Source organism: Mchenga conophoros, linkage group LG2 (assembly GCF_057382185.1).
Source record: "Mchenga conophoros isolate Kocher_MC1m ecotype Shallow Benthic linkage group LG2, M_conophoros_male_GT1.1, whole genome shotgun sequence".
NCBI lineage: Eukaryota > Metazoa > Chordata > Actinopteri > Cichliformes > Cichlidae > Mchenga > Mchenga conophoros.
The window spans coordinates 29,679,606-29,695,360 of NC_140527.1; the positions used below are offsets into that span (position 1 = coordinate 29,679,606).

The window sequence follows — 15,755 nt, forward strand, 5'->3', positions numbered from 1 at the left end:
TCTCAAAATAATGAAATACGAATCATTTTTTTTAAAACTCCAATTAAAACAGAGATCAAAAGAGGGATTGTAGGAGTTTCCTACCACTGCTTTGAATGCAGTAACTAGTTTGCAGTAAGCATTTTTTTTAAGTTTTGTGCTTTGTTATAATAACCTAGATATGGATAATTATGCAATCTTATTATAAGGTTGATTTTTATGATGAAAGTGTCTGTCTAAATAGTTATGCATGATTACATAATAAATACCAACACTTTCACAATGTTTTTCCCAGTTTTACCTCAAATAATTTATATTTAAATCATTATGTTTTAATAGGTAAGAGAGGCCATGGCATTGCATCATAATGTAGATTTTACAAACACTAATTTACAAGAAATGAGTGTAAAATTAAAAAAAAAACACTATCTCTTCTATGAAACCTTTTTTAAGGATTAATCATCCATTTATTAACGTCAGTTAGACTAGTCATACATTTTGTATAGATTTGTATTTAAAAGGTCAGTATAGACATTCATTATGAGGGAATCGTTGGTTAAAAATTGGCAAAAACAAAAAACAAAAAAAAATTGTTCTCCTCATTGATTCTTAGTTGGTGTTGTCTGAACTCACATCTCATCCTAAAATTGCTTTCCATTTCAAACGAAGTCAGTCAGTCAGGAATCACAAATCAGTTTATTTCCAAAAAATTAAAAGTTACTTTTCTAAAACCTACTCTTTTGACAAAATGGAATTTTTCTTCCATTTTGTCAAAAACCCTCATTATTGGATGAATTACAGAGGAGTGCTGTTGCACCTCTCTAAACCTTTTAATTTAAGAACTGGTACATCTGGTCTTCTCTCATGCAGGTAATCCATGACTGGGTTGTTGTAAGCAAGCTGAGCAAACTCCGTGTGTTTGTTGCAAGAGGTTGTACTTGGAGATATTGGTGCTTCTTCTTCCTCTTGTCTGTCTTCACAAAAGAAGCTGCAGCAGAGAACTGTTTTGGCAATTAGGTGGTCCAGTGGTTTGAGAGAGTGCATCCATTTGGGCAGGAAGTCCCAGTTCTTGAGCTTGTTTGGCAGGTGATGGGGGCTGCGGGACTGCATTACATTCACCATGGTAATGAAGATGGTTACACCCAAGAAAGGAGCCCCAACTCCAGCCATCACCTGCCAACCAGCCAGTGAGAGGCCCAGCACCAGTGATGGAAGCAACAGGAAGCAGAGGAGTAGGTACAAGATTGCAAACCAGCGGTACTTGGCAGTGCGCTCACCGAGAACACGAGCCATCCTTATCGGTAGACGCATGAATGGGAAAGGATACCACAACAGAATGCCAAAAACATTGAAGAAAAGGTGACACAGAGCAATCTAGAAGACAAGAGACCTAATAATTAAGAATTCAAATGCTTAATGTGTATTGATGTCAACTCAAAGTCATACCAGTAGAAAGCGTCTACTGATTTCTTATAATGTCACACTGATATCATAAATATATTCCAATTATGCAACGCAGCTTTCATGAGTAGCTTATTGTAACACTACATTACAAAATACCTCACACTGCGGAGTCTACAGCCTAGCTATAGCTTGCTATGTTTTGGTTACATGTTTCAAACGGCTACCATATGTTAGGCAAAAAGAGGGTTATTTTGGCAGTATATGGCTGATTTTGATTACTTATACAAAGCTCAGATTCAGCAGGTTATGGCCATGAAGTCAAAACACAGCAAATACAAAGCAAAATCAAAGTTTTCAGTTTAAACATGTGATGTTTGTTTTGTTTTAAATTACATTTTCCACAGCAACCCTCTGGAAATTTTTGTTGTTATTATTATTATTATTATTATTATTATTATCATTATCATTATCATTATCATTATCATTATCATTTTCATTATCATTATCATCATCATTATTATTATTATATGTCCTTTGTATCCAGAAAAACAAACAAAACCTACCTGTATGGCAGCAGCAAGTTTGTTCCCAGGACTGGCCAAAGCTGCCAGCAGGGCTGTGGCAGTTGTGCCAATGTTGGACCCAAGAGTGAGAGGATAGGCTCGCTCCAAACTGATTACACCAATACCTGATGAAGATGACAAAGCCAAATGCTGTAAAGCATATCGTATTGGTTTACCAGAAAATATAATTAGTGTTTTGTTCCTGTTGAAATATTTATAGAGCACCACTAAGCTATACGGAGAGTTCTTAAGATGTTTTGTGACAAATACAAATGCCATCTATGATAGATCTCAGAAATTAGCCCTGTTTATATACTAGCAGTAATAACCCAATAAGTTATGAAAATTGTTCTCCAGGTGGCGTAATACTTATTGAGATAGTCGAAGGGAAACATCGCGGATATAAAGAAAGAAAGATATTTTTGTACGTGCCATTTGAGAACACCAGATAGTATTTTAATTTTTTAAAGAAATCCTTCTCATAAAGGTTAAACTACATCTTTGGCTGATAGGATGATTAGTGACTGCCAAAAGAAGGTCACAACTGAAAGCTGAAGACATTTATATAAGTAAAGCAAGTAAATAAAAATTGTACTCATAAAGCACCAAAATTCCACAACAAAAATGCTAAAAATATAAAGACAAAAAGCTTTAGCTGCCTTTAGAAAGAAACCAGTTGTCAGGCTAAGAGGAAAGCATTCCAGAGTCTATGGAGGCCATTGCCGTGAACTCTCCCATATGGAAAAGAAATAGTAAAAACATATATGATTTACTCAAGAAAGTGGCCACTTTCATGAGTAAATCATATATAAATCATATAAGGCTTACATGATTTACTCATGAAAGTAGCCACTTTCTCATTACTTTCATATATTTTTTTAGTAAGTATACAAAACATACAAGTTTCATTATATAATTTTTCAAGGGATCTTATATGTGTTTTCACTCTTGTATGCTTTTCATACAAGTTTCATACAAGACAGATAAAAACTTTATAAGATTTATATATATCTTTTCCATATGGGCTTTTTTTTATAGTTCTCTGTCTAGTATGATGGACAGCCAGCAGGTCCTCAAGGACCCCCAAGATGTATGGATGTAAATGTTCAGTGATCTATGCTGTCGCTTGTTCATGTAGTGCTCTAAAAGTCAAAAACAAAATCTTGGTAGTCAGTGGACACTGAATTTACTTGAAAGCCGGAAATGAATGAGCATCAGACTGATATGTAAGTCTCATAGTGGCATTCTGAACAATCTGCCAAGAATGCAAAAAAGCTTTGTTAAAGCAAGCAAATAATAAATTAAAATAATCCAGAAGGTATGAATAAGAATTTGGAATTTAGTGCATGAGACAATAGAACTCAACTTCACAACATTTCTTATCTGAAAAAACAAGAGCAAACCAGAGATTTAATGCGACTCAAGGGTTACCAAAGCTTCTCACAGAAGACTTAGCAAAAAGGGAAAAGAACCTAGAATTACCCTTACCCTGACCACAAATCTGTTAGGGCTTCTGTTGTCTCATAAAATTGAAGGAAACAGTCTGCTGTCCAACTTTTAACAGTCTATGGACGAAAACAAGATGCGCAACTAGGTAACTAGGAAATATCTTGGGGCTATATATATGTATATAGATAGATAGGTAGATAGATATAACTGAAACCTTGTGGCATACCACAGGAAAGACAAGTAGAAGATAAATGAATTTAAGCAGCCACAGAGGTAATAACATGGCTAATTAAACAAAATTAAACAAATTAAACAGCAATACAGCAAACCTTTTGTTCCTTTATTAATAGTTTATCAGGATAACCATAAACATGTGGATAGAGGTTGCGGTGTTAGAATTTATATTGTAGAGAAACCACTGGCCTTGGGGGGGAGAGTGCAGTTTATGGCAAGAACACAACAGTAATTCTTATGTGTTGTTATCAGTGGAGTTCTCTCTGTATGTGTCCCCTGTTGTGACAACTGAAAAACAAAGTTGTGTAAAAACTTTACACTGGTACACTGTTCTGGCATATTTGTGGATAAAAAGTAATTTTCAGCAGTTCCTCAATCTTAAAAAAACAAACACTGCTCAGTTTTAACCTCTCCTAAACCTCTCTTGCAACATGTATTTCATGCATACCTTTATTTGTTTATTGGAAAGTTTGTTTCAGTAAGTTTCAGTGGTTAGAGTGTCTTTGGTTGCATCTAATTCAAGCTCCACTGATGGGAGTTCCACTTGGAGGAAATACCACAAATGTGTCGTCTATTAACACCACTGTTAGAGGGTTTATTTTTAAAGGGTTTTTTCTCAGTTGTATGGACAATGTTCTGCTTTTTCACTATTCTGGCCATTCAAAAAGCTTTGGCCACTTTCAAAAACCTCTGAACTGTGATTTTATTCCTCCACACCCACTTAAAAGGAAAGGTATGTAAAAAGTCAGCAATTAACAAGCTGCTTGTTCCTGACCTCCAAATGGTCAAAATGACGGAAGTTAAAGTAATAGGTCTGCCATGAAATGCTGGTATTTTTATAAAATGTTTTAGATTTCCTTCTATACACTTTAAGCTATTCACAGTATGGCATAAGTTCTGTGATGTAATTGAAGGCTAAAACATGACAGATATCGAGGTGATTGGTTTCATGAGAAAGACAATCTGATGGGGGGACAGGTGTGGGCAATTGAGGGTGAGGGGGAGACACTAAAAAGAGTTAAAAGTGGGTCATTGGGGAGTTAAAGGCTGTGCTGTGTGGTCCGGAGGGATGGTAGTATCCACTGCTGTTTAGAGTCAGTGGCAATGAAGACAGTTAGTTATTCCACTGTTAGGAAGGGCGATCTGTTGCCTCCTGAAGACATTTAAGACCAGTAAGGTTGCCTGTATTGCTCTCCTGTTGTCTAACACTGTATCTCCATGATACCCAAGCTATATATTATGTGTATGTGCTTTAATATGTGGGAAAGGTCGATAGCCAGGAATGTAATTTAGCAGGAGGGACAACTTTAAAGTTTCTATTATATTGCATGGGTTAATTGCAGGTCTGTTCATGTGGGTGGCTTGGCTTTTGGAGTGATTTGCCATGTGTAAGTATCCTGTATAACTGTTTGTGTGGGTTGCAGCAGCACTAACTTACAGGAAATTATTGATTGTTCTGGAAAATGTTAATATCTTCTCATGGGGAAAAAATGTCTGAGTACTATGAAACATTAATTGTTTATAATAAATAGCATGTTGCCACCCAGACAAAACTTCCACATTATTGCTGCATATGAGGCGTCAAGTCAAAACTGGAGGCAAACAAATCCGTTTTTTCCTGCATCAAAGCCTCAAAGAATGTCTTCAGACTGTTACATCTCCTTTTGTATGATCTGCGAATCTCTGAGCAAAGAGTGGACTGGTGACTCAAGGTTTTTTGTGTCAAGTTAGTGAGGTGAGGATTATTTTATGTGCCATCTATAGGAAATTTAGTGATGATCACTGGAAAACATTCATGTCCCCATTCTAGGATTGATCATTTTCTTTATAGCGTTAGTCATGCCGTTCCTCAGCACTTAATTTAGCAAGCTGCTCCTACAAGGTTAAAGCTGATCACCAACAATAAAGCATTTTTTATATATTTTAAGTATACTCTATTTATAAAGTATGACCAAATACAATTATATCATCCAATTAAACCAAACAAGTGGCTCATTGTAGGTCAGCATGAGTGAGATAAACCTAAACAATCTCTGTAGAAGGAGACAATTTAAGAGTGGCCTGTTCCAACAAATCAAATGGAAGTTTAGAGTTTCATAGGCCAAGCCTCTTATTATAGGAGCTTTGTAAGAGGATTTGTGGGCACTGCTGGCCCTCTCCATTAGCTGGCAGAGTAAAGGAAGCTTTTTCAATAGAATATGGCCTGTAAATATGCATGGATTTTGACCCTTGAATGACCTTTAACTATCTGCTAAAGCATTTTGTAAACTCTGTTCTCAAAGACAGACAGACAGACAGATAGACAGATAGATAGATAGATAGATAGATAGATAGATAGATAGATAGATAGATAGATAGATAGATAGATAGATAGATAGATAGATAGATAGATAGATAGATAGATAGATAGATAGATAGATAGATAGATACCAATATTGAACAAATTAATTGTGATTTTTGCCTATAATCATGCAGCCCGAATTGATTGAGGCGACTAAAGTTAAAAAAGAATAAACAGATAAAATCCACGAAGCTTGGCAAAGATTTGTGCACATGGTGTGCAGACTTTGACATTCAAAAGAGCAAAAACATACATCACTCACCTATAAGAGGAGTCATGGCTGAAGTAAAGACAGAGCTACTCTGCACCACAAATGTCACACCTGCACCCACAAACATGGCGATGTATCCTGCCAGCCACCCAAATGGATAGGGAAGGTCTGCAGTGATGCACAAGAGAAACTTGAATCATTTTTAACTTTAAAGAATAAAGTGCTTACATTTTCCATGTAACCCCCTTCAGTTAAAAATCTATGTTAAAAACTAAAATGTCAGTTCTACACTCATCTGCCCGTTGATGCTAAAACTAAGAAGAATTGCTGATCAAAGGCAGTCATAAACACCTACCAGGACCCTGAAAGCTCATTCTGAGAACTCCCTCTTATGGGTTAACAAGGCAAGGAAACATGCATATTTGGAGCTGGCCAATATGAGCTGGAAGTTTCACTTGAGCTCTGAAGCTTTTCAAATCAAGAAGTCAGGCAGGGCTTCAATAAACTCTCAAATGATTTTTGTGTGAATTTTGTAAGGCTTCACAACATCCCTCACACATATAAAACAAATAATTATAATATACTGACACATAATAAGAATTTAAAAAAATAAAATAAAAAAAAGCTTAAATTCACCATTGTGTTTAGCATTTCAGTACCATGGACAGCTCACAATGCTTGCCCAGATTGCTGATGGTGTTTCTCAAAAATTCATCAGCAATCTGGGTGAAAATTTGCACTTCCAATCTGCACTTCTCTTGATAGAGATTTTGGTCATTACTGAATTGAACACGATCCATGTGCATATGTAAATTTGCCCATTGTTAGTATATCCCTGCAGAGGTTTCCACTCCCATTGCACCTTTTCCAAGTGCCTTCTCACACCAGTTTCTTCCAGCTTAGTTACACTGGCCTTTTCTCCTTTAGTAACTGTAGCAGTTTAACCTGGGTTATTATGAGTGTTGGAAAGTACATCTTCATGCAATCACATTACATTTTTATGTGATGCAATAATGGAATGTATTAGTGTGTTAATTTCAGTAATAACATTGCAGTAACAGTTATATTGGTTCTCACTTTATAAAGAGGTGGGTGGAAAGAGAGAAAAGAGCATTTTTTTCAACTACAGTCAGCTTTTCTGCTGTGAGGGGGAAATGGTGTTGCACCTGCAACCTTTGTCACTAGGAAATATAGATGTAATTTTATTTTTCTTCTAGCTTTTTAGCTTCCATTTCAACCTGTAAATGCTTTTGCAGTACAGTCTCAGTGGTGAGGTCCTCTGTGGCCAAGTTTTCACCTTTCTTTTGATTCAAATTTAAACACTAAAAGAAAGATCTCATCTCCTGAGTAGGATAGAGAAGTACTTTCTCCAAATAACATAATGCATTAGTTTAAAAAATAACAAGTATTGTGTAATACATTACTTTTTTGAGAACTTTAGCAACACTGGTTGATGTTTTGCTGTTTGTTCAGTACAGTGACTTCCTGGAGCTACACATAGCACTAAGTAATACAAATCACACACGATGGGTTATCTGTATTACTTAGTGCTGATGGCAGTTCATCTTGTGATCGGAAGGTTGCCGGTTCGAGCCCCGGCTCGGACAGTCTCGGACAGTCTCGGTCGTTGTGTCCTTGGGCAAGACGCTTCACCTACCGCCTGCTGGTGATGGCCAGAGGGGCCGATGGCGCAATATGGCAGCCTTGCTTCTGTCAGTCTGCCTCAGGGCAGCTGTGGCTACAACTGTGGTTTGCCTTCCACCAGTGTGTGAATGAATAGTGGAATCGTAAAGTGCTTTGAGGATCTTGAAAAGCGCTATATAAATGCAATCCATTATTTGTTTCCTAACAAGTCAAGATATTCATTTTTTATTTATTCATTTGGTAGCTCAAATTTAGACTAACCTGTGTTGATGACTTTATGGATGGCCTTTGCTACTTGGCCTTTAAGAAGAGAGTTGAGCAGTTTGACTAGAAGCAGCAAACATGTGCACAGGACAGCCAGCGAGGTGGCGAGTAGGATGAGGCCCACTGTGAGGTCTGACATCTCAGCAGATGCAAACAAATGTCTACCTACAAAGAAAGCCACAATAACAGGATATTTGACTGCATTTATACCTTACCAAATGAGTTGAGACACTATGGAAAGTGACAAAACTTGAAGTTCAATTTACCACCATTTAGTTTGCCATATTTTTTGATAATGTTCTCTTACTGTTTAGTTATACTTGTATCGACTGTTTTGCTATGTAAATAAAAATTTCTTGAGAAGACAAGTTCAGTTTTGGCTTTCTCTTGTTGAAATAAGGGAAGCCTTTTATCCAGAACACACTGCTTGTATTCCAACATTATGGCATTATGTTAACTTCTTTGGATATGAGGTTGTACAGATTGGTTCCGGCTTACTATATGATTGATTCAGATTCAGATAGGACTTTAGGTTAACTTACACTTCACGTGTGTTTGCAAGTCATGGCTGGAGTCACAGCTTTCAGTGCTCACGTTGTGATGAGACTATGGATTTATGGATAGATAAAAGAAAGACATTAGCCAGGCCATTTTTACTGGCATCAGTGACAAGCTCCATTTGGCGCCAGTACACAGTGACACAGTATGGTAAATGGCATGTATTTGTATAGTGCTTTACTAGTCCCTAAGGACCCCAAAGCGCTTTACACAACCAGTCATCCACCCATTCACACACACATTCACACACTGGTGATGGCAAGCTACATTGTAGCCATAGCCACCCTAGGGCGCACTGATAGAGGCGAGGCTGCCTGGCGCCACCGGGCCCTCTGTCACCACCAGTAGGCAAAGAAGTGTCTTGCCCAAGGACACAACGACCGAGACTGTCCAAGCAGGGGCTCGAACCGGCAACCTTCCGATTACAAGGCGAACTCCCAAATCTTGAGCCACGATCGCCCCACGATGTGAAGGAGACAGGGCTAGAGATGAGACATTACCATAACAAGGTTGGTCTGGCACCATTCTTTCACCAAGCTCCTGTTCCTCATGCCCTCCTTCCCCATGGCGATCCCTGTGATCACACACTTGTCCAGCTGAGGGTGAAAGAAGATGTACATTCATTTTTCACCACAATTTTATTGTTTTGTTTTGTTTTTTTTGCTTGGCAGCTGAATTGCTGATCGAGTTTATCAGTTTTCAGCAGTGACCTCAGCTAACGAGTTAGATGATACATGAGATGGTTTTGAGGTGACATTTTTCACTATTTACTTGAAAACATGTTCCAGATATTTCTAAATATGACGTGCATCATTTATTTTATACTTTACTTTTTCATGATGTTGAAATAACCTTACCATTGTTTTGCTGTGTAGTGTCAAGTTCAGGCATTATAAGTAGAAGAAAAATTGTGATAAGCCAAATTTTAACGGATTGCTGATGACCCGACTCTACACCCCTACAAAGCTTAATCAGAATTTATTTGAAGATTTTTGAGTTATGGTGTTTCGACAGAGACACCCATCAATTATGTGCTCAGAATTGCCTTCTACCATGTTGTGTTTAATCTATTTCTTACATTTTGGTTTCTGTGATGTTTGGTTTTGGACAGAAAAAGAAAATAAATATAAATTACAAATAAATCACAACATTGCTGACCTGCTGTGAGTAACATCACAGTTACTAAGCTGAGATCATAGAGGGCTGCAGTCCAATGAAGGGGCTTAGTAAACAGTAAATTAGAAAAAATGGCGTCTGATGGTTTTACCTGTATGATAAGCTTGGTGACTGGCTCCGTGATGACCTTGAGTAGCTCGGGTGCTTCCTCCCCTGGCTCGAGCCTCAGAGTGGTGACCAGCAGGTGAGACAGCCGAGTCATGAACCCGCTCGCCACCTCCAGGGGCAACAGAACCAGGACTGACAGCCAGTTGAAGCAGTCATGGATTGTTGCTCCGGCAAAAGCACTATCGTGGATCACAGTCATTTTCTGTGTTAGCTATCCAGGAGCATCATAAACTACTCAGAGTGATTGCTTTTCACAGCTCAACTTTTGCTTTTTTGGTCTTTGGCAGTGATGTAATGGGGCACTGGTTACTGGTATAGGATTAGTGTGGACTGGTGCCATTATTATAGTGTGAAGCTGCAGCTACAGCTGCTGATGCTTTCTCATCATCCTCCTCTACTTTCTCCTCTGCTCTCTTAACACTTTTTCCCTCTTCCCTCCATCTAACCACTTATCCACTTCACTTTTCCATTTCAGTGTCTTCTTGCCTCAACCCCCACCCTATTCTACCTCCACTCTCCTCCTCGGTCTTGCTGTGTTTTGCCACTCACCGTTGAAACTCGGTTCGTTCTGCCGCTTGCATCATGGCCACTATGGTGTTTGTAACCGAAGTCCCAATATTGGTCCCCATGATGACTGGAACAGCCGACCTGACTTCTAAAACTATGAGATGAGGCGAAAATGAAGAAGCATGTTACAAAAAAAACTAAACATTGTAAATGCATAAACACCATTGCAAATGGTAATGCATCATATATATATATATATATACACATAATTACAGAAAATGGCCTTGTACTTTTTTGATGCAACATGTGTTTTAATGGAAATGAGAGGTGATTGTAATTCTAGGCTAAGTGAGACGGCTTTGGAGATGGGTTATTTTTGAATACGCCTTTAATGGCGATGACCCAGAGGGCAGACGTCAGGAAGACAAACATTTATGCCTTTCCATATCTTTCAGTCTCCAGTAATTACCTCTAATCATCCTCATGGCTCTCTTATTTAAAACAAATCTTTGGAAGCAGAGCAGCAACTCCTGCATACTGATATAATTCACTTTAACTACCCAGAGCAAAAGTGGAAGACCTACATGCAAAAGCCTGGACATTTTCTTGTAACCTTACCACATAATGGTCTTACACAAGGCTGACTGAGATGATGAGACATTACCCAGAGTAAGAAAGGTTGGATTTGATTGCCCCTCTAATCTTGCTTCACCCTGTCAGACTACACTTATTTTACATCATTTTTACAAATTGCAACTGCAGTACTGGAATCTCGAAATGGGTCTCAGTTAGCGTCTTGAGCCACCTCTCATTTATTTATATTTTGCAAGGAAAATAGAAAATGGGTGCAGTGTTTAATTGAAACATGCAAATATACACATATTAAGGCAAAAACAGAGTTTCTTTCTTTAAGCAGTCTTCAGGAATAGTTCTCTGGGCTCTTGCAGGACATTTAAAGCTCTTCTTTGGATGTTGGTCTGTCATGATGTTCTCAGACTGCTTCAATAATGTTGAGTTGGATCAAAATCAACAATACTTTGTTTATTATTGCATCAGTTTTAAAAAAAGATCTCCATCAGCCCCAAACCATCACATAGCATTTACTGTGTTTTAATCTCTATCTTTGTGCTTCTCTCCTGACCTCATCTGGATATAATGATGAGGATTTGAACCAAAAATGTCAAATTTGGATTAATTACTCCGTACGAGCTGTTGCCACTCATTTTTAGTCCAGTTCTTGTGTAATCTTGCATACCTCAGCCTTTTCTGCTTGTTTTCCTTTCTTCTGAAATGGCTTCTTGACAGCCACCCTTCCACTGAGACCATTACTGATGAGGCATCATTGAACAGTAGCTGGATCAGGTGAAGGGCCAGATGCATCTCTCGGGTCCTGTGTCAGATCTTTGATTGATTACATTCCTATTTCTTAAGGCCATGATTTTCAGATACTGTTTGTCTGCTGTATATAGGGTTTTTTTTTTTTAGGTCTGCCTTCTTCTTTTGTCCTTCACGTGTCCAGGTTACTCAATTTTTAAGGACACACTGAGTTTTCAGCTAACAGCTCTTTGGAAACTACTTTGTTGGCAGAAAACTACTATTTTATCCTGTCCAGCTGTATTATCTTTGACATTTTTTGTTTTTTGTGGATTCAAAAATGAAAAGAACAAATGTTTTTGCGACAGTCTGTAACAAAGTGCAATTTGTTTCTTTCTATTTGCATAGACATAACACTGGTTCACCCCTTCAGTTAGGTGGTGTTTTTTAAACTTGAATGATTCATAGGTCAGTGTTCAGTGGTTCAAAAAAATGTCCTTTTGAGAACAGTCAGGTATGGGGACTGACCTGAAAGTAAGTGAAAAGTCAATGAAATGCTTTGAGAGACCTTCAGAAAGCCTGGAGAACTATTGCTCAAGACCACATGTAGATCTTTGGAATCAAAATGTAATGACATGAGGGGCAACTCAAGACTTGTGTACAGTACTATACATTAATCATTCTTTCATTATACAAGTTTGAAAACTGACATAAACATCTAAATAGTGGAAAGCTAAAAATAAAATAAAATAAAAGCAACAACGGTGCATTAATCTGCAGCCAAAAGTAGCACACAACAAATAAATCATTTACAATAGACTTGTATGGGTTTCCTAGCACTTTCAGGAGATTAATAAAACTGTGAATGTGAGTTATGGAGCGAAAAGTTAGCACAATGCTCGTTTTAATATTTTTCAAGGGGTTGTTTAGATGCTAGATGACAGGAAACATCACACTGTTCATCTGCTAGTTTAGTTAGTGGAGAAATGTGTGCAAGCAAATCTTCCTGTTCTCTGAAGAACAATCCTCTGGTATAGTTTGTTAATGTAACCCAAACTTTATTTGCTAATTTAATCCTTAATGCCAAATAACAAACCGATCATAATGGATTCAACCCTCCACAGGGAATACGGGTTGTTATAGGACTTTGAGGCAGAAAATTTCGATTTGAACTATAGACTGCAAATTGATTTTGCTGCCAATAAGGCGCCATGGGGGTGTTATTTTCTCTGGTTTTATTGCTACGGTAATGGATTTTGTTTTCTGTTTATTAACTTATCTATATATGCAAAATAATAACCTGCAGAGACATAAGCCTACTATGCAGACAGTACAATAAACACACACGCGCACACACCTGAATTCTGGCACTCACACATTTGCACATGCGTTTATGTGCCTACTCACGTCCGGAGGCCACCAGACTGACTACAATGGAGGTGGAGGTTGATGAGCTCTGAACCAGCACAGTAACCAAGATCCCCACCACGAGCCCTGCCACGGGGTTAGACAGCACTGCATTGTCCTGGAAAATGTCCCCTGCCACTTTACCTGGTTAGATATGCCGCCCACATACACAGAAACACACACATAAAAAAATACCAGTCTTAGGAATCACAAGGTTGCCAAGAGCAATGTTAAACAAAAATCAAACTGTTTGTTTCCCCAATTTCAAGAAGGTCACAGATCAAACTCGGCAGTAAATTATACAGCAGCAGGGCCCAGTAGGATGGTGTGAACTGGTGCTCGGTGACTCACTTATTTGTCAAATATCAACAGACTGAGTCACTATGAACCTGCTGATGGGGCAGTGAGGGTCAGAGCGCTTACCCCCTGCTAACTGGAAGGCAGAGCTCAGAGTGTCCAAGGAGCAAACAAAGAGGAAGAGGAGGAGGAAGAGGAGAGGGATCTTGGATAGATTGATAAGGACCTTCTTGATCTTGTTTGGACTCGCTGCTGAGGTCTGAGGAGATCTGTCTGGAGAAAACAGCAAAGAGACGGTTAGACTGAAATCTTTTTTTAAGGGATTTTATCTGATGAAACAAAACGGCAGCATGTTTTTGGCCACTGCTCGACTCTCTGATAGCTGTGTCCTCTCACATGTAGAGATAGAAGCCATCTGACAAAGTACATTCATAACCCATATGCAGCCAAACACTGCTGAGTGAGAGGCCACATGATCCCACTGGCACTGTGTGTCTCCTGAGCATGTCCTTATCTAATGAGCCTGTGACTCGCTTCTGCTGTTGTAATTTACCGCCTCAAAGAGGTTAAACCTGCTGCCAGCGTGGGAGATGTATGTGTCACTCTCCTCTTTATGCCTCTCTTGTACCTTTCTCCCCGGGGAATGTGCCTGCCTCCATCAGTGAGGGTTTGTCGGAGTGGTGATTGGTATGTTGGTTACAGCCCTCAAAGCTGCCAGTGAGGTCAAGGGTGGAGCCGATGCCAGACTCCCTGTCCTCCTCTGCCAGTGGGAGTTTGGGATGTGAGGGGAGCTGAGCCGAGTGTATTCTCACCCCTGGTAGCAGAAGAGGAGTCAGGCAATTCAAAGACATAAAACAAGAATGGTGGGAATTTAAACTAATGAGTTACCACTGAAGCCGAGCTCCGTGCTCCGTCCAGAGGACACTATGGTTATAGATCGAGAGGACATGGCGCTGTGAGTGCTGTGTGGAGATATGCAAGCAATTAAAATCGCAGGATGTTACCACCGTGGAGGGAACAGATCTGATAGTGGATGTATTTATCAGCCACCTGCAGCAGTAAGAAAAAGAAGCCAACAGAGACCAACAAGTGTGTATATGAGCCCATCTCTCACAGAGGTACAGGGATCAACAGACAAGCAATTAGAAGAGAGCGAAGGCAGCCCACGTGGTTATGTAATTGGCAGCTATCCGTGATGTGAGGTCAGGCGTCTCACCTCCCAAACAACTAAACAACCTCATCAGATCATGAAGAACACATTAGGATCCGTGTAGCTTATCCTGTCTTCCATTTCCTACAGCTGCGAGCCAGCTCTTCAAGGGACTCTCCAGCATCTATAGAGCAAGTCTCTTCAAAGGGTTTCATGCTCTTGATTTGAAGAGATCCCCACCCCACCCCCCCAAACCCCCACCCCCATCCCACCCTTCTTTTTTTTCTGTCTTCCACTTCGGGGACTCCAGTGGAGGAGGGAGTACCAATGTCTCTTAAAAGTAAAGAGGATGGAAGTAATTACAGCAGCCGAAATTACAGTAATTACAGTCACTGCATCATCCTCACCGCGCGTGTCATCCTGCTGCAGGTTTCAGATGCGCGCGGAGGCCTGCGTTAACATATGTACATCTGTCTGTATGTGGGAGAAACAGCCCACTGCAGCAGGATAAACTCTGAATGTATCTGAGCTGATTTTGTGAGCGTGTGTACTGAATGTTATCCTCTAATCTAACTGCCCCGTTCGTCTGTTTGTCAGTCTGCTACCGTTCCCGTCTCAGCTCTTGTGCCGTTACGTGCAAGTTTGTGTTTAAGGCTGTCTCTGTGACTCACATGGATAATTTCTCAATTTGTGTTGCTGCAATTTTGTTTTGCTTTGTAGAAAAATGCAGGCTTTTCTCAAGCATTTAGCCAATGTTGTCAGTGTGAGTCAGCTTACTTGGCAAGATTTTCTAAAAGTATGTATGAGACATCGAAATAAAAGCTGGAATTTAAAAAAAAAAAAAGTGTATATAGTAAAATAGTGTTGCCTCTTACCTTGTCCAAAGGCTTAGGTGTTGCTCATGACCCTGCTAAAGGAAGGTATCAAACTGAAGACTAAAACATCTTTAAATAGACCGAGTGTGGAGGTATCAGGGGGGAAACATCTACGTGATCTCTCGGTTATTAACTTGCTCTCTCATCAGAGACAGCATTGTTAATCAGTTACACAATGTCTTAAGTTAATGATGCATAGGTCTTAAATGCCTGTTGTGTATTAGGTAATATATGATGTTTGTTCAGCCAGCTATTTTCACCTGATTTGGGCCCC

At 39.3% G+C, this 15,755-nt stretch overlaps 1 protein-coding gene across 2 annotated transcripts; it reads right to left on the reverse strand.

Moving 5' to 3' along the window:
• Window positions 1-470: 470 nt before the first annotated feature.
• Window positions 471-15,512, reverse strand: slc34a1b (solute carrier family 34 member 1b). 2 transcript variants are annotated; one of them, XM_085248269.1, is made up of 13 exons: window positions 15,482-15,512; window positions 14,345-14,506; window positions 14,085-14,270; window positions 13,583-13,729; window positions 13,160-13,303; window positions 10,481-10,592; window positions 9,915-10,110; window positions 9,148-9,243; window positions 8,632-8,695; window positions 8,087-8,254; window positions 6,233-6,349; window positions 1,947-2,071; window positions 471-1,353 (listed from the first exon to the last, which is right to left on the reverse strand). In XM_085248269.1, the coding sequence occupies exons 2-13, from the start codon at window positions 14,403-14,405 to the stop codon at window positions 775-777; spliced, it is 1,995 nt and encodes a 664-aa protein (XP_085104395.1). In that variant the 5' UTR covers window positions 14,406-14,506; window positions 15,482-15,512; the 3' UTR covers window positions 471-774. The 2 variants fall into 2 exon arrangements, with proteins under 2 accessions (XP_085104395.1, XP_085104405.1); XM_085248279.1 differs by having other exon boundaries at window positions 14,345-14,418; window positions 15,482-15,510.
• Between the last annotated feature and the right edge of the window lie 243 nt (window positions 15,513-15,755).

Coding starts and splice junctions, on each gene's coding strand:
- slc34a1b (XM_085248269.1), bottom strand. CDS start 14,405: ATGTCCTCTCGATCTATAACCATAGTGTCCTCTGGACGGAGCACGGAG. Junction 13,730..14,084: donor CACATTCCCCGGGGAGAAAG/GTACAAGAGAGG, acceptor TGTTTTCTCCAG/ACAGATCTCCTCAGACCTCA. Junction 2,072..6,232: donor AGCCATGACTCCTCTTATAG/GTGAGTGATGTA, acceptor CATCTTCATCAG/GTATTGGTGTAATCAGTTTG.